At 41.9% G+C, this 18935-nt stretch overlaps 1 protein-coding gene across 2 annotated transcripts in view; it reads right to left on the reverse strand.

The window, feature by feature from the left end:
• Positions 1–18935, reverse strand: part of adam9a (ADAM metallopeptidase domain 9a) — a 51842-nt gene extending 32907 nt beyond the window's left edge. For both annotated transcript variants that reach the window (XM_083978994.1, XM_083978993.1), the window contains exons 1-3: positions 18394–18935; positions 6828–6928; positions 2375–2433 (exon numbers count right to left, since the gene is read on the reverse strand). In XM_083978994.1, the coding sequence (XP_083835120.1) occupies positions 2375–2433; positions 6828–6928; positions 18394–18508 (275 nt within the window). In that variant the 5' untranslated portion in view covers positions 18509–18935. The remainder of the gene's footprint in view (positions 1–2374; positions 2434–6827; positions 6929–18393) is intronic.

Here is an 18935-nt window from a genome sequence, read left to right on the forward strand (position 1 = left end):
AACATTATCTCTACTTCTCCTACATTTAATCAGATGTTTCCTCTTCAACTGTTGGACCAGATCAAACCAGATGTGGAGCGGTGGAGCAGGAGGTTAAAGGTATAGTACGTAGGAATTCCCCCCCCGGTGCGGTTGCATATCTGAACGTATTCTTGATGTTGCATTCAGGTGAAATGGGGCAGACGTCAGACAGACAACAGACGCTGCATGTAACAGGATAAACAAGCCTCCCAACTCAAAATCTTTCCAAGAATATTTGTCTTATTTCTTGTCAAAATGTCTTAATTTTAGTCAAAACTAATCTCTTTCCACTTAAAATAAGACTCATCACCTGAAAATTAACTTGTTTTTAGATCATTTTCACTTGTTTCAAGCAGATTTTCACTTGAAATAAGTAGAAAAATCTGCCAGTGAAAGCAAGTTTTTAATGTTTGTAATAAGAAAGAAAAACTTGTTCCACTATCAGATTTTTCTACTTATTTCAAGTGAAAATCTGCTTGAAAGAAGTAAAAAGTGTCTAAAAACAAGCTGCTTTTTAATGTGATGAGTCTTATTTTAAGTAGAATTAGATTTATTTTGACTAGAAACGACATTTTAACTAGAAATAAGACAAATATTCTTGGTAAGATTTTGAGTTTTTGTAGTGCAAGTGGTCCATCAGCATGAGGCAAAACAATACAGGCGTGACAGTATGTTGTCATGGTGATGTGGTATTGTTTTAGTAAAATAACATCCGGTTGGTTTGCCGACGGCCGTCTGCCTGACTGCACCTGAATGCAACACCGGTGCCTCCGTCCTTCCTCACACTACACAGTGGTGACAGTTTTAACAGGCCGTTTCCGTGGTTACCTACGGTCACGATGCAACATGGCCGCCTCGGTTCGGTGCGTCGCCCACTTATGTATTTGTAACGACTTGTAACAACTCATTCTAAGGTACCAGAAAGCTTTCATTTGTAGCAGCTGTGATTCACCTTCAGTCAAATACGGATTTATGAAAGTAATGTTTGATTTTTGATCATAAAAAGACAAATAAGTTACAGACTGGGACTTTAATGTGTAGCTACGGTTTGTCTTTGTGTCGTGGACTCGCGGTGACAGCGGGTCAGAGGCTCTGATCACAGGTTTGGTTTCCAGCCTCCTCTCTCCCTGTAACAAGCTACAAGTCATTTATCTACCATCACATCACAGTTAGTGTGAAGCTGTTTAAAGGGATAGTAGCATTTTTTTTAAAAGTGGGGTTGTATGATCTACAAATAGCCCCTAAGTGCTTTACTTGCAGTAGAACACTCTCTGCACTCCTCCCGTTAGCAACGCCAGCCCATAATAGCCCTGCCCAGAGATTTACAACATACAGTGTTATGAACAGACCCAAAGAAACGGCCTATTTTCACGGCCTAAAAGAGGTTTTACCTGAAAAAAAAATACACAGTTCCATTGTTTACTATAATATAATTTTTTCCAGGAAAAACACAGTTTTTATTTGGACCTAACCAACTCACGTATCCCTCCGCCCAGGGTTAGCGCCCGCCGATCAGCAGTTGGTTAGGTCCAAATAAAAACTGTGTTTTTCCTGCACTTTGAAGGCTGGAAAAAATTATATTATAGTGAACAATGGAACTGTGTTTTTTTTTCAGGTAAAACCTCTTTTAGGCCGTGAAAATAGGCCGTTTCTTTGGGTCTGTTCACAACACTGTATGTTGTAAATCTCTGGGCAGGGCTATTATGGGCTGGCGTTGCTAACGGGAGGAGTGCAGAGAGTCTTCTACTGCAATTAAAGTACTTGGGGGCTATTTGGAGATCATACAACCCCACTTTTAAAAAAATGCTACTATCCCTTTAATGAAGGTAGAGATGAAACATAGTTCTCCTCCTCTGTGTCGTCTGGTCTGTTATAGAGAAATAACAGACCACAGAATACAGCGACTGACCAATTTTTGACGATTGTTAAATCGATTCTTTTTTTAGAATTATTTTTTTTTATATTGTTCAATGTGCATTTGTTCACCTTTTCTACATACAGAGTCCAGGTTTTGAAAAGGGTTTAAGTTCACTTTATAATGGAGTATGTTAATTTCTAGGCTCCTACAGTATCTGTGTGCAGATAAATGTTAAAATGCAGCCGTTTACCTCCGTCTGATCTCATTTAGTCAGAAAGGTTTTTTCTAGACTCTTTTATTTTTGCCTCTTTTATGCAGTCCAGGCTTTTGAAAAGAGAGTAAACTTATAATATATTGCTGGGTCACTTCTGATACAACATGGAAACACATCGGATTAAAGGCAACAACATCACGGATCTGAACGGCCAATCAGCACGCAGCGTCTGATGTGACGTCATTCAACCAGCTGTGTGTGTGTGTGTGTGTGAGACTTACTCGTTCCTCTCCAGATGAAGCACATGGTCGTTTCCCTCCACGGTGACGACATACGACACCTGAGGAGGCCGAGCCAGAGAGAGACAGAGAGAATAAAACACCAAACTTCAACAAACTCTCCGACAAAGAACAGTTACGTTATTTACTGGGAGAAGAAAAGAAGCTGCTCAACAATAACATGAGCAGCTGCAAACTGATATTAAACTGTCAACTAACTGATAATCGATCTGTTTTGTTCTGTTTATTATTACTATTACTATTATTATTAATTTATTTCTGTATTCTTGTTCTATTGTTGTAACGCTCTGGCAATACTGTAGAACAGTCGTACCAATAAAGCTTATAGACCGAATCTCCTTGTTGTCAACTACTTCCGTTTGGAAAACCAGCACATAATTTGAATGAGAAAAGATTGAGAGTTTTTAACGTCACTATAGACAAATCTGAAATGATTGAAGAAACATTACTATTTCTGTGTGTGTGTGTTTTGTGTTGCTGTGTGTTGTATTTATTCAGTTTGGGGGAATCACAGTGTCTAGAAAGCATCAGTGGCTCAGCTGACAGGGACAGCTAACGGTAGCTAAGCTAACGGCAGCAGCTAAGCTAACGGTAGCTAAGCTAACGGTAGCTAAGCTAACGGCGGTAGCTAAGCTAACAGCAGGACGTCAGCTGTTAAAACCCTCCCGTTGTGGGACACGACATGAAACTACTCCAGTTAGCTCAGTCATGTTGGAACTCAGATATCCGCTGGAGAAAATATTTTTTCATGGAGCGTTTATTGAGTCACTGAGTTATTAAAGTTAAACAGGTAGCTAACCGTTAGCCCGGCTAATCTATGATAACCATGACTAATTACAAAAATGTGCACACAGAAATAGTAATGTTTGTCCAATCATTGGTTTTATAAACTTTACAAAAATCAGATTAGTCTAAACGGTGATATAGTGACATGAAAAATTAGATATATATAGTGAAACTCTCGTCCGTCACTATTGTTCTCATGCTGGTTTTCTACCAGGAAGTAGTTGTAAACAACAAGGAGATTTGTCCTATTGAAACTGAAGTTGAATTGAGAGGAGAGAGAGAGAGAGGTGACGTCGTCATCAACTCCTAACTGATCAGAGGCTGTGAAACTACAAAAAATCCAACAACTCTAAAACTAAAGTCCAAGGTCACCTGAGCCTCCGTGTGTGTGTGTGTGTGTGTGTGTGTGTGTGTGGGCAGCAGCTACCAGCAGGTGTGTGATGACTGCAGAGATGAACACATGCCAGCTGAGTGTGTGTGTGTGTGTGTGTGTGTGTGTGTGTGTGTGTGTGTGTGTGTGTGTGTGTGTGTGTGTGTGTGTGTGTGTGTGTGTGTGTAGGTGAGTCAGGACAGGAAGTCAGCGGTGGGCGACATCATCCAGCTGCCAACAGCTGGCCGTCCGTCCGTCCGTCCTCTAACACAGCAGGTGAGTTCACTTCCTGCTGCTGACGGCCAATCAGATCCAGAGCTGAGGCGGCGCTAACGGTTCCCCCCGTTTACAGTCTTTATGCTAAGCTACGCTAACGTTGCAACGGTTATAAAGAGACGAGACGACGGGTTGTCTGAAAACTACGACTCTCTGTTTGACTGCACTGAGTGAAAACACACGCACACACACACACACACACACACACACACACACAAACACTCTAACATTCACAGCTTCTCGGTGGCGTCACTCGCTGCAAACAATCTCACATTTCATCAGTGTGTGTGTGTGTGTGTGTGTGTGAGTGTTTGTTGGACGTGTTCCAGCAAGTAGGGTGGGAAAGAATGACACACACACACACACACACACACACACACACACACACACACACACACACACACACACACACACACACACACACACACACACACACACACACACACACACACACACACACACACACACACACACACACTCAGCAGCTTCCAGATTGTATCAGCCTCTAACAACAACTCTCTGCTCTGCGTCTCTTGAGGTTGTTCATGAACTGATCTGGTGCTGAACTCCAGTCCACCTTAACACCAGTCCACCTTAACTCCAGTCCACCTTAACTCAAGTCCACCTTAACTTCAGTCCACCTTAACACCAGTCCACCTTAACTTCAGTCCACCTTAACTCAGCACTAATACAACAGTGTACAAATACTGCAGCATCACAGGTCAAAGTCCCGTCAACAGTCCGGTGTTACTGTCTGTCAGTAGATCGGTTCCAGATGCTTCTGCACATGTGCCAAAATCTGCACATGTGCAGATATTTTAGGACACTATACTACACACTATACTGCATTAGCACGTATAGTGTGTATTGTACTGAACATGTATTGGGTATTAGGTATTTATAAGGTACAGGGAATAAGAGGGGTATGACAAACATTAAAGGGATAGTAGCATTTTTTAAAAGTGGGGTTGTATGATCTCCAAATAGCCCCTAAGTACTTTAATTGCAGTAGTAGACTCTCTGCACTCCTCCCGTTAGCAACGCCAGCCCATAATAGCCCTGCCCAGAGATTTACAACATACAGTGTTGTGAACAGACCTAAAGAAACGGCCTATTTTCACGGCCTAAAAGAGGTTTTACCTGAAAAAAAATACACAGTTCCATTGTTCGCTATAATATAATTTTTTCCAGCCCTTCAAAGTGCAGGAAAAACACAGTTTTTATTTGGACCTAACCAACTCACGTATCCCTCCGCCCAGGGTTAGCGCCGCCGATCAGCAGTTGGTTAGGTCCAAATAATGGAATGGAACTGTGTATTTTATTTCAGGTAAAACCTCTTTTAGGCCGTGAAAATAGGCCGTTTCTCTGGGTCTGTTCACAACACTGTATGTTGTAAATCTCTGGGCAGGGCTATTATGGGCTGGCGTTGCTAACGGGAGGAGAGCAGAGAGTCTTCTACTGCAATTAAAGTACTTAGGGGCTATTTGGAGATCATACAACCCCACTTTAAAAAAAATGCTACTATCCCTTTAAGGTTTTCACACTTTTGCCATACTTGTCACTTATTGTATTTATTTTGACACAAGCAGTCATGGTGTTGTTGTTTGTTGGTGATTGTTAAGAGTATTAAAACAAAAAAACAAAAAAACAAACAGGATATACAGGAAGTCAGATAACCGAGGATTCTAGGTGGAGAAGGGGTAGGAATAAATGAGCTAATGCTTCTTCCTATTCCTTTTCAAACATACATGGTTTTTATCGACTAGTGCTTCAAGTGTAATATGTTATTCACATGTTTGAAATAAAGTATTCATTCTTTCATTCATTCATTCATTCATGTGGTTCGCTCCGACCTCCTCTGTGTCTCTAACCCTCCTCTCCTCCATGTGTTTCATCTGTTTTTACCAAAGAGATATCAATCCATGGAGCGGTGGATAAGGTTATTTATCATCTACCATGTTACCATGTGTATATCTGTGTAGTCTTATCTGTCATCAACAAGAGGTTACGGGTTATTATGGGTTAGCGCGTTACGTTTGTGTGGCGGTGTCGCCATGGAGACGAGAGCTGGGACACCGGGTCGGAGGCTCTGATCTTACAAGAGACGCTCCATTCTCCCTGGAACTAGTTGGTTTCAATGGTTCTCAAAGTGAGGTCCGGGGACCCCCAGGGGTCCTTGAGAGGGTTCAAGGGGGTCCCCAACTTCTTCTTGAAATTTTACCACTTTTTTCTAGAACTTCTAAACTTTTTTTCTTTTTTGCAGAATTCTTTTTTTTTTTTTTTTAACCAATTTTACTATTATTATTTTTCCTTTTTTTTTTTTTTTAAAGAAATTTAACCACTTTTTCTAGATTTTTCTTTAAACTTTGTTTGAGAAATTTTACCAGTTTCTTCTAAAATGTTTACAAACTTTTGAAAAATTACAAAAAAAAAAAAAAAAAAAAAAATTTACTTAAAAAAAAAAAAATCGTACCAGTTTTTTCTAGAACGTTTTTTTTTTTTTTTTTGAGAATTTGTATACATTTTTTGAAAAAAAAAATATATTTCAGAATTTTCTCTACAATATTTCCACAAACTCACGCCATTGGCTCTAATCTGAACATATACATTAGCTGGGAGCTAAATCTGGTGCAACCATCTTTTCATTTTTTCTTTAAATGATTAATGTAAGTGCACATTGTCCCGTATTAAACAAATAAACTAACTAAACTAAACTAAAAAAATAACGTTCTTCAGTCTCAGAACAAATATTTGTGTGGCGATTGATTTAACCAGAACTAGGACTCTGGAGCTGGAGACGAGGGACACAAAACTACTTCCTGTAGTTAAAGTATCACAGTAAAACTACCTCGGCGTGGCCTCTGCTGCTGACAGGCCGACAGGAAGTGGCTCCGACCAATCAGCTGAGTCGGAGTTTCCTGAGGTCGGAGGTCACCAGAGTGAAGGGAAAAGGGAAAAGAAACCAGGAAGTGAAACAAACAGGAAGTAAAGAAGCTTTGTTACCTGATTGGGCGGTCGTCCGTCCGCGTCCCGCCTCAGCCGGCCGCCGCCCAGGACGCGAGGGACGGTCAGCTGGTAGGAGGAGAGCTGCTCCGTCTGGGACGCTGCAGGGGAGATGGAGACACACTGAGTCAGATTCAGACACAACACACACACACGGACAGACATCAGACAGACTGTGCCATAGACATATAAAGAGTAGACGCTGCATCGAACGCTGGGCCTATCGGCGCTGACGAGCGGTGGGGCGGCCATCTTGGACCGGTCGCCCGCTCCACTCAGTGTATCTGTTTGGTGCAATTGATAGTTTCACTAGTGTCAGTGCATTTAATCAATAACTTCCTGAACATTATCCCACCTATTACACGGCGTACGAGTGAAATAATTCATTTGAAACATAATCTTGATCAAAATACTACTTTTATCGATTTATAAATGTTATAATTTAGCACATCTGCATGTCTGACCTCCTCTCCGCTGTGTTGCTGAGCCTCCTCCCATTTGTTTTCAACAAAGCCTTTTATAATCAATAACTGGATCGATGGATTATCACATATATGTTACAATGTGTGTAGTCTTATCTGTCATAAACAAGATATTATAGGTTTATGGGGCGTGTTTGTGTCGCGGACTACAGAGGCTCTGATCAGCAGGTTTGGTTTCCAGCCTCCACTCTCTCTGTAACAGGTTACATTCATTTCCAAATAAAAACTGTGTTTTTCCTGAACTTTGAAGGGCTGGAAAAAATTATATTATAGTGAACAATGGACCTGTGTATTTTATTTCAGGTAAAACCTCTTTTAGGCCGTGAAAATAGGCCGTTTCTTTGGGTCTGTTCACAACACTGAATGTTGTAAATCTCTGGGCAGGGCTATTATGGGCTGGCGTTGCTAACGGGAGGAGTGCAGAGAGTCTTCTACTGCAATTAAAGTACTTAGGGGCTATTTGGAGATCATACAACCACACTTTAAAAAAAATGATACTATCCCTTTAAATTTGATACATTTGGATGGAAACCCATCTACTGACATCATCATCGTCAAAATAAAAGTCTGGCGTTGTTTTGATTGGCGGCGTCCACCAGTTTTCAGAGAGGAGTGGCGCCTCCTGCCTCCGGTGCAGAGAGAAGATCTTTGGCTGTGATGACCTCGGTGACCTCTGACCTCTGACCGTTACATAACGGCTTTGTCTTCATGTCACTGCTGCTTGTTTTACTCCATTCATGCCATGAATGAGCCATTTATGATGTGTATCTGTGTATGTGTGTGTGTGTGTGTGTGTGTGTGTGTGTGTGTGTGTGTGTGTGTGTGTGTGTGTGTGTGTGTGCAGACTACTGTTGTACTACACCACTGCTCCATAAGAGTATAATAAAAACTACTTCATAGCAGTAGGTTCGTTACCTTTAATTGTCGGTGCAAGCTGTTTTTAGAACGGCGGAGCAGAGCCGTGAGCTGCTCAGAGCTACGCTACGGAGGCTCATTATGGGATTTCTTGGTTTCCCTCATCAAACTCATCAAATACACAATCCAACAACTCCACAACGCTCTGGTGGACAAGTTGTGAGCTGCACATTCACCACGCTATGAGATAATAACACAACGTTACCACACAGAGTTGTTTTAGAGGGAAATACATGTAAAACCGCTGATGCACGTTGCCTTCAGGGACAGTTTTTCATCATCAGTCTCTGTATTTCCCTCTAAAACAACTCTGTGTGGTAACGTTGTGTTATTATCTCATAGCGTGGTGAATGTGCAGGTCACAACTTGTCCACCAGAGCGTTGTGGAGTTGTTGTCAGTCATGCACTGGAGGCTCGATGTTTCAAATATCAGAACGCCGGATGGTGTTTCTGTGGAGGACGGTCTGAAGATGCAGTGTAGAGGAGAAATTATAGAAGTTTTACAGTTGTTTTTAAGAAAACAGAGTGATGGACTTCATAACTTGTACTCGATTTAATCGTACAAAAGTTTCTAAAGTATTGGGGCGACATTTTGGTGAAAGTCGCAAAACTGTAGCACGGACTGTTGGTTTGTTTTTAAATTTAAACGCTTATTATGGCAGAACAAGAAGAAGAATACTGGGGAAAACTATTCTCTATCTGATTTCATCCGTTCAGTTTCTCTCGTTCAGACACTCAGACGTATAAAGTCGATCTGAGGAAACCGACTGAAGCAGCAGAGACAAAAAAAACAACAAAAAAAAACAGACAAATTCAAGCTCAAGCGAGAAAAGTGAAGGAAACCAGAGAAACCACTGAGACTCTTCAGATTCAGACGAAGGCGACGAGAAGCTCTGAAGACGAAACCTCGACAGGAAGTCACCGAGCTCAGAGCGGCTTCACCGTCTCGACCTCAAGAACCACAACTCATCTTCTCACCGGGCCAATCAGAGGCCAGATAAACCACACCTGACTAACAGCCAATCAGAGGCCAGATAAACCACACCTGACTAACAGCCAATCAGAGGCCAGATAAACCACACCTGACTAACAGCCAATCAGAGGCCAGATAAACCACACCTGACTAACAGCCAATCAGAGGCCAGATAAACCACACCTGACTAATGGGATGTGCAAAGGGGAGGTACAGTATATGAAACCCAAAAGGGCTGATATGAAAACCTCACCCACATATCCAAAGATCAAATTAAATAACAAGAACTCTAAACTTTTCCTTTTGTTCTTTTGTTTTAGTGCAAAGAAGTACATTATTAAGATGTTTACATTACATGAACTGTCCCTTTACAAAACATTACCACCAACTTTAAATTTCGTGAGTAAAATATGTGCAATTTCAATAATATTACGCCTCTTCTCTCTCCTAGACTATACAGTGTATATATATATCACATCAGCTGAGCCTCTTCATGTCCATTTTTAAAACTGGTTTTAAAGGGATAGTAGCATTTTTTTTAAAGTGTGGTTGTATGATCTACAAATAGCCCCTAAGTACTTTAATTGCAGTAGAAGACTCTCTGCACTCCTCCCGTTAGCAACGCCAGCCCATAATAACCCTGCCCAGAGATTTACAACATAAAAACTGTGTTTTTCCTGCACTTTGAAGGGCTGGAAAAAATTATATTATAGTGAACAATGGAACTGTGTATTATTTTTCAGGTAAAACCTCTTTTAGGCCGTGAAAATAGGCCGTTTCTTTGGGTCTGTTCACAACACTGTATGTTGTAAATCTCTGGGCAGGGCTATTATGGGCTGGCGTTGCTAACTTATTAACTTTTATAATATAACTTTTTATAACTCTTATTTAACTTTTTATAACTGTAATTAAAGTACTTAGGGGCTATTTGTAGATCATACAACCCCACTCTAAAAAAATGCTACTATCCCTTTAAACCCATTTTTACTCTGTGACTTTCAACTCTGCTCTTGTTTTAGTGTTTTACGGTTTCTTTTTATATATTGTTTTATTGCTTTTAAAAACAACGAAACATCTATTCTACTGTTTGTTTTATTATTTTATTGCCTTTAATTGTTTTATGTCTCTATGTGCAGCACTTCGTTTTCAACTACAGTTGTTTTAAAGTGATATAAAAATAAAGTTGAGTTGAGTTAAATGCGAGTGCGGATGGATGTGTGCGTTTCGGTTTGGTCGGGCTGTGGTTTCCACGGCAACGATGCTCCGATCGGCTGTGACTTGTCGGGCAACAGCAGCTGCAGCGCGACCACGACGACCCAGATGTTTTACGAACGCTTTTGGAGCCGCTTCCTCCGTTCTTCTGTCTGTATTTAAAAAGAAAAGTGTCATTTTACCCTCCTGATATCTTTGTTTTGGATTATTTGCAGCGGTTGTGAATGTATTGTGTTTTGTTTTGTTTTATTTTAGTATTTATTTAGTTACAGGGTTTATACAGAAATTATTAAGTTGTATTTTATACCTTTTATAATACACAATACTTTTTAAGTGGGAACCTTTGGAACTTCTGTGTTGGGGGTAACTAATTATAAAGTAACGGATTACATTTCATTTTCTTACTTAACTTTGAGTAAGTGTAGTAATGCTTACAATGTCCTATTATTACAGTTACTGGATACTTAGTTACTTTTTTGCCTCAATAAAAACACTGATCTCAATGAAGACAGGATGACAAATGAAAAACAGAAAAGGGTTAAAAAGGTTTAAAAACAGATGACACACGTTTTGGTCTTGTCCTCGATAACTGGACAGCTATTTTTAAACTTCTTGCAAAAGCAGTAAATATGAAGAAGTTGACGCCTTGTGCAGAATTAGTCATTTTAGGAGTTTTATCCGACCCTCAAACGATTAGGAAGAAGTTTAAGGATAGTATCGCCTTTGCAGCCTTATTTTCCATTTTAAAAACAGAAATTTTTGCTTTTAATTTTTTTCCCCCATTATTATTTATTTAATGGAAACATAAACAATTTATAAAACTGACAATACACTGACCAAAAACAGACAAACAGAACAAACCTGGCGACATAATAAAGCAGGACCAAAACAAAAACAATGGGATGTAAAACATACTAAATCTTTTAAAACCTTTTAAAACCCCGCGGACACCCGGACTTATTTGAATTTATGTTCAAACAAAAGAGAAGTTTTGTTTTCGAGTATTTATTTGATATTTTTGTTAAAGGGATCCTTTAAAGGGATAGTAGCATTTTTTTTTTAAAGTGGGGTTGTATGATCTACAAATAGCCCCTCAGTACTTTAATTGCAGTAGAAGACTCTCTGCACTCCTCCCGTTAGCAACGCCAGCCCATAATAGCCCTGCCCAGAGATTTACAACATACAGTGTTGTGAACAGACCCAAAGAAACGGCCTATTTTCACGGCCTAAAAGAGGTTTTACCTGAAAAAAAAAAAACGCAGTTCCATTGTTCACTATAATATAATTTTTTCCAGCCCTTCAAAGTGCAGGAAAAACACAGTTTTTATTTGGACCGAACCAAATGCTGATCGGCGGGCGCTAACCCTGGGCGGAGGGATACGTGAGTTGGTTAGGTCCAAATAAAAACTGTGTTTTTCCTGCACTTTGAAGGGCTGGAAAAAATTATATTATAGCGAACAATGGAACTGTGTATTTTTTTTCAGGTAAAACCTCTTTTAGGCCGTGAAAATAGGCCGTTTCTTTGGGTCTGTTCACAACACTGTATGTTGTAAATCTCTGGGCAGGGCTATTATGGGCTGGCGTTGCTAACGGGAGGAGTGCAGAGAGTCTTCTACTGCAATTAAAGTACTTGGGGGCTATTTGTAGATCATACAACCTCACTTTAAAAAAAATGCTACTATCCCTTTAACCACAACACAAAACCTCCTGATATGTTTATAAATCCTGGAATATTTGTTCAAATTAAAAGTACATTTTATAGTTGAGTCTTTTCCTACTGTAGCTACACCACAGTTATCTGTTCTGTTGGTTTGTCGTGGTTTGACCGACTAATGAACCGACCTTTGACTCTGTGAAAAGTTTCTTTGTGGACGTTACGATTAGGTTATATTAGTTATATTAGCTAAAGGTAACACATTAACACTCAGGCAGCACGACAACACGGTGTGTAGTCGCCACTGAACACAACAGAGATCCACAGACAGGAAGTGCTGACTGACACCGTTGGATTGTTGCCGTGGAAAAACACCAGAGTGAGCGCTCCTGTAACACAGAACGTCTCAGCAGTTTGTTCATGTTCGGTACAGAGGAGAAAAAACAGAGTGAGTCATCATTCAGGGAAAGAGTGTGTGTGTGTGTGTGTGTGTGTGTGTGTGTGTGTGTGTGTGTGTGTGTGTGTGTGTGTGTGTGTGTGTGTGTGTGTGTGTGTGTGTGTGTGTGTGTGTGTGTGTGTGTGTGTGTGTTTGGCTGAGTAGAAAGTTGCTGCTGGTTCCTGTAAATGTAGCGACTCACTAAGTATTCAGATCCTCTGGAAGTTTCACTGTCTGTGAGCTCACACACACACACACACACACACAGACACACACACACACACACACACACACACACACACACACACACACACACACACACACACACAGTGTCACACTCGGAGTGTTAAACAGGCTTTACGTCGCAGGCCGACGACAGTAAGCTGCTTAACACACAACCTGCCTAAGACACACACACACACACACACACACACACACACACACACACACACACACACACACACACACACACACACACACACAGCAACAAATCAATATCTGATCCCGGGTCAGTTCCGATTCCCACTGTGATCGATCAGAGTTCACGGCGACGCTGGCTGGCTGTCCGCCGCGTGTTGCCGTGACGACGCAGCAGCGGGTCAGAGGTCACCGAGGTCCCCGTTGGAATTTGACCCAGAAACCGTTTCCGTTCCTCAGTTAAAGGTCCAGTCTGTATAAACTTTAAACCTCTTAGCGACGCAGGTGACGAACGACAGCTGAACCTGAACCTGCTCCTCGCTACAGGACTACAAACAGGACTACAGGACTACAAACAGGACTACAGGACTACAAACAGGACTACAGGACTACAAACAGGACTACAAACAGGACTACAGGACTACAGGACTACAAACAGGACTACAGGACTACAGGACTACAAACAGGACTACAGGACTACAGGACTACAAACAGAACTACAGGACTACAAACAGGACTACAAACAGGACTACAGGACTACAAACAGGACTACAGGACTACAGGACTACAAACAGGACTACAGGACTACAAACAGGACTACAGGACTACAAACAGGACTACAAACAGGACTACAGGACTACAAACAGGACTACAGGACTACAGGACTACAAACAGGACTACAGGACTACAAACAGGACTACAGGACTACAAACAGGACTACAGGACTACAGGACTACAAACAGGACTACAGGACTACAAACAGGACTACAGGACTACAGGACTACAAACAGAACTACAGGACTACAAACAGGACTACAGGACTACAAACAGGACTACAAACAGGACTACAGGACTACAAACAGGACTACAGGACTACAGGACTACAGGACTACAGGACTACAAACAGGACTACAGGACTACAAACAGGACTACAAACAGAACTACAGGACTACAAACAGGACTACAGGACTACAAACAGGACTACAAACAGGACTACAGGACTACAGGACTACAAACAGGACTATAGGACTACAAACAGGACTACAGGACTACAAACAGGACTACAGGACTACAGGACTACAAACAGGACTATAGGACTACAAACAGGACTACAGGACTACAAACAGGACTACAGGACTACAGGACTACAAACAGGACTACAGGACTACAAACAGGACTACAGGACTACAAACAGGACTATAGGACTACAAACAGGACTACAGGACTACAAACAGGACTACAGGACTACAAACAGAACTACAGGACTACAAACAGGACTACAGGACTACAAACAGAACTACGGGACTACAAACAGAACTACAGGACTACAAACAGGACTATAGGACTACAAACAGGACTACAGGACTACAAACAGGACTACAGGACTACAAACAGGACTACAGGACTACAAACAGGACTACAGGACTACAAATACAACTACAGGACTACAAACAGGACTACAGGACTACAAACAGGACTACAGGACTACAAACAGGACTACAGGACTACAAACAGAACTACAGGACTACAAACAGGACTATAGGACGAATCTCCTTGTTGTTTACAACTACTTCCTGGTAGAAGAGACTAATTTTTAGACTAATCTGATGTTTGTTTGTTTTTGTAATTAGTCATGGTTATCATAGATTAGCCGGGCTAACGGTTAGCTACCTGTTTAACTTTAATAACTCAGTGACTCAATAAACGGTCCATGAAAAAATATTTTCTCCAGTGGATATCTGAGTTCCAACATGACTGAGCTAACTGGAGTAGTTTCATGTCGTGTCCCACAACGGGAGGGTTTTAACAGCTGACGTCCTGCTGTTAGCTTAGCTGCTGTTAGCTTAGCTACCGCCGTTAGCTTAGCTACCGTTAGCTGTCCCTGTCAGCTGAGCCACTGATGCTTTCTAGACACCGTGATTCCCCCAAACTGAATAAATACAACACATAGCAACACAAAACACACACACAGAAATAGTAATGTTTCTTCAATCATTTCAGATTTGTCTAAACGGTGATAGGGCGTGAAAAATATGATATATATATATATATATATATATATATATATATATATATATATATATATATATATAGCTAAACTCTCGTTCGTTACTATTGATCTCATTCAAATTACAGCTGGTTTTCTACCAGGAAGTAGAATGTAAACAACAAGGAGATTCGGTCTATAGGACTACAATCAGAACTACAGGACTACAACTCCCATGATGACTGTCACATTCTAACTGCTCAGAGACAAGCAGTAATATGTAGTACAGCATGAAGTACTGAGAAGTATAAAGCAGAAATATGTAGTACAACATGTAGTAGAGTATAAATTGGGAGCCAAGCCCAGTTTACTAACTACACTTTTGGCCAATAAGATGAAATATGTTTTATTTAAAGCAGAAGTAAGCTGAATGTTTGTGTTAATATAAGTCTTAAATAGTTATATCTTCCGACAGCAATCACTTCTATAGAGTGTTTGGTCTGAAACACGGGTCTGTCAGTCACTCTGCTCTGCTCTGAGCCCAGGAGAAAACTTTCCTTGTATCCTACAACCTTTATCCAATGAGGAGAGAGAACGGCATAAAGGGGCAGTCCTCTCTGTGTGTGCAGCCAAGGGATGCGCCTGAATGTGGTGACGTAGGGACGAGGACCAATAGATCCATGACGAGGGCGGGGGCTGCTACCTCCATCTGCTGACAGGAAGTTAGACAAAACCACCGGATCACTTACTTCTGCTTTAAAAAGACCGATAGTAGATACATCTGGTTTTACCATGAGTGGTTTCCTGAACTCTCTTAGGGTGTTTCCACACCTGCAGTGTTAAATTTGGTCCCGTTTGGGTCGGTGTGAAAGCACATGCACCAGAACTAGTGCGGTCTGAGGAGGTGGTCTCGTCTCGTCTCGGTTCGTGTCCACTGAGTCGCTCAGACACCGACAGGTCGGCGGGTCCGTCCCTTGTGTCCGCGGAGCAGCTGGTTACCGTGGTTACCGAGCAGCAGATCGAGGTCCGCCCGTGTTTAACGTTTAACCGGGAACTAACGGGACCGAGCTGGGTGAACGCAACCGGAAACCAGCCGGAAGTACCAAACAGAGTTATACATGCAAACAATATAGAAATAAATGACAGAGCTACTAACAACCGGCCCTACTGGAGTCTCCACCATGAAAGTTTTATCAATCAGCGCTTCCAGATTCCAACCGGTAGTCATGGAGACATGACGCTCTCCAAGTTTGGTCCCTAGTGACAAAAAGCAGGTGTGAAAGCAACCGCACTAACTGAAAAATGAAACAATGAATCATTTTAACATTTGGTGCTGCACTAAACATGTGTGAATACACCTTTAGAAAAGAGGCCTGACTCATGTCAGTGACACAGCAAAGATGTTTCAGAGCCAAACGGAACAGAACCGGCGTCTGATAAAGACTGTGAGAGATAGACCAGAGCGGCTTTTTTATGCAAATGAGAATGACTGATGCATCCTGGGTAATTTAGGGGCAGCACCCGGCATTTTTACATTGCACTCAGTGGCTTTTTGTGTTTTGATGGAGCGTAGACTAACTAACAATCAATTTGAATGTTTTATTTTGTGTTTCTTTTGTAGCACTATGTCTCATAATTATTTTGACACCCTCTTTGAAACCCACCGTTCACGCTATCGTGAAAAATTACAATTAATGAATCTAGCGGTATGCTCCTTTAGCCTCCCACAGTGATCAATGACTCCACACAGTGGCCAGAAATGTCTGACCCAGACATCTACACGTATTTGGTGGAATCACCGGGAGGTTTTGGCTCAGTGTTGTCTGTTAATAGCCTGTTAATAGCCAACTTGTTGTTAGTTAGTTTGTCGAGCCAGTTAGGCTGAACTTTTCAATGGAGGGATGCCGGGCGCTGCCCCTAAATTACCCAGGATGCATCAGTCATTCTCATTTGCATGTAATAGAAATGCCGCTCTGGTCTAGATGTCTATGGCTGTAACCAGTGGTTCTGTCCTGTCGTCATGTCGACCAGCTCAACAACCTGCTGTAACCAGCTGCTGCCTCAGTGTTGGAGCTTCTGAAGTCCTGTCATGGTTTTAATACCTCCACCTCTTTGTATTTGTACTGGAACATTTCTGCTCTCAGTGTTTCAGTGAGGTGGAGTTTCATCTTCTCTGGACGTCGTCTGTCTGGACCGAAGCTACAGGACCAGCAACATGTCAACTAATACAACTGACTGAGTCGTACTGTGTTTCTGCTGCACGTCAATGTTCTGTTGACTAGTTAGTAGCCTACATGTAGTTTCATATCCACAACATGTAGTACAGAGTAGTACTTGTACTGCAGGGTATATACAGGAATCTTGAAGTTAATTTTAATACCTTTTTAAGACTTTTTCAAGACCTTCTCAATATTTTTCAACACCTCACCGCCACTTCAAGCTGTAACCATTTACATCAGCGACACTTTCAACTCAACAGTTTTAGTTTGTGATAAAGACTATAGACCACTATGATACAACAGAATTCAAAATAGGCTGGGATAATAAATCAAAGGCAAAAAAAACAAAACAACACATTGCATAAAATGAATAAATTCACACACTTTCACAATGTTTTTTAGGACTCAAACTCTTGGACAGCTAATTTAGAAAAAATACCTTCAAAATGTAAGACTTTATAGAGTCGTGAAAAGACTTTTTAATACTTTTTAAGGGTCTTAATTTTCCCAAAATTGATTTATCACCTTTTAATACTTTTCAAGACCGCGCGGATACCCTGTACTGGTACAGAGTACTGAAACCAGCAGTATTACTGTCTGCTGTAGTACTGTACAGTGCAGAGTAGTACAGTGATGCCATCTTCTATAATGTATAGTAGAGTACTACAGTGTAGCACTGAGCAGTGTAAAGCAGTAAAGAGTAGTAAAGTGTAGTAAAGTGTAGTAAAGTGTAGTAAAGTGTAAGGCAAGGCAATTTTATTTGTATAGCCCATTTTTACCACCAGTTTGTCTCAAAGGGCTTTATTACATCCCATCATAACAACATCCTCTGTCCTTAGACCCTCACATCCACTGAGGAGAAACTCCATGGAAAACCCTTTTAACAGGGAAAACCAGGAGAAAGCTCAGGGTGAGCAACAGAGGAGGGACCATCACCCAGGACGGAGATGTTGTTACAGACAAGACAAGACTTTATAGTTTATAGTTTATATGGAAATGTTAACAGGAGTTGATGGAGGCAGTGTAGTACAGTGTAGTACTGAGTAGTACAGTGTAGTACAGTGTCTAAGGTAACAGTGTAGTAGCCTATCAGTACACAGTAATAGTGCAGTAGGCTACTCTAGGGCAGTACAGTGTAGTAGTAGAGCAGCACACACACACACACACACACACACACACACACACACACACACACACACACACACACACACACACACACACACACACACACACACACACACACACACACACACAGAGAGAGAGACCCTCACCTGTGCAGATCACCTGTCCGCTCAGTAACAGCAACAGACCGCAGACCTCCAGCAGCTCCACTCCTCCTCCTCCTCTTCTTCCTCTTCCTCCTCCTCCTCCTCCTCCTCCTCCCATCTTCTCCTCCTTCTTCTCCTCCTCCTAAGGATAACAGATGTCACCGGGCGGCAGCTGTGTGTCGCTCAGTCCCCCTCCTGTAGTTGTAGTTGTAGTTGTAGTTAGTTTCGTCCTGGTGCCCCCCCCCGCAGAGCGTCATGCCAGCCCCCGGGCAGCGAGCTTCCTCCTCGGACACATCCCCGTCCCTCCGCCCGCTGGAAGCTCCTCCTGCTGCTCCTCCTGCTGCTCCTCCAGCCCCGACGTGTTGTAGCCTATTACCGCTATCTAACTGACCTGACTGTGCTCGGACTCGAACCGGGGGCCTTCGCCGGTAAGTGTGTGTCTGTGTGTGTAAAGGTAAAGTGTGTGTGTGTGTGTGTGTGTGTCCTCTCCCCGGGCGGCGGCGGTCGGCGGACAACACAACAACTCTGCGGCTTCACACAACAAC

The sequence above is a fragment of the Trachurus trachurus genome (assembly GCF_905171665.1).
Source record: "Trachurus trachurus genome assembly, chromosome: 9".
Classification (NCBI taxonomy): domain Eukaryota; kingdom Metazoa; phylum Chordata; class Actinopteri; order Carangiformes; family Carangidae; genus Trachurus; species Trachurus trachurus.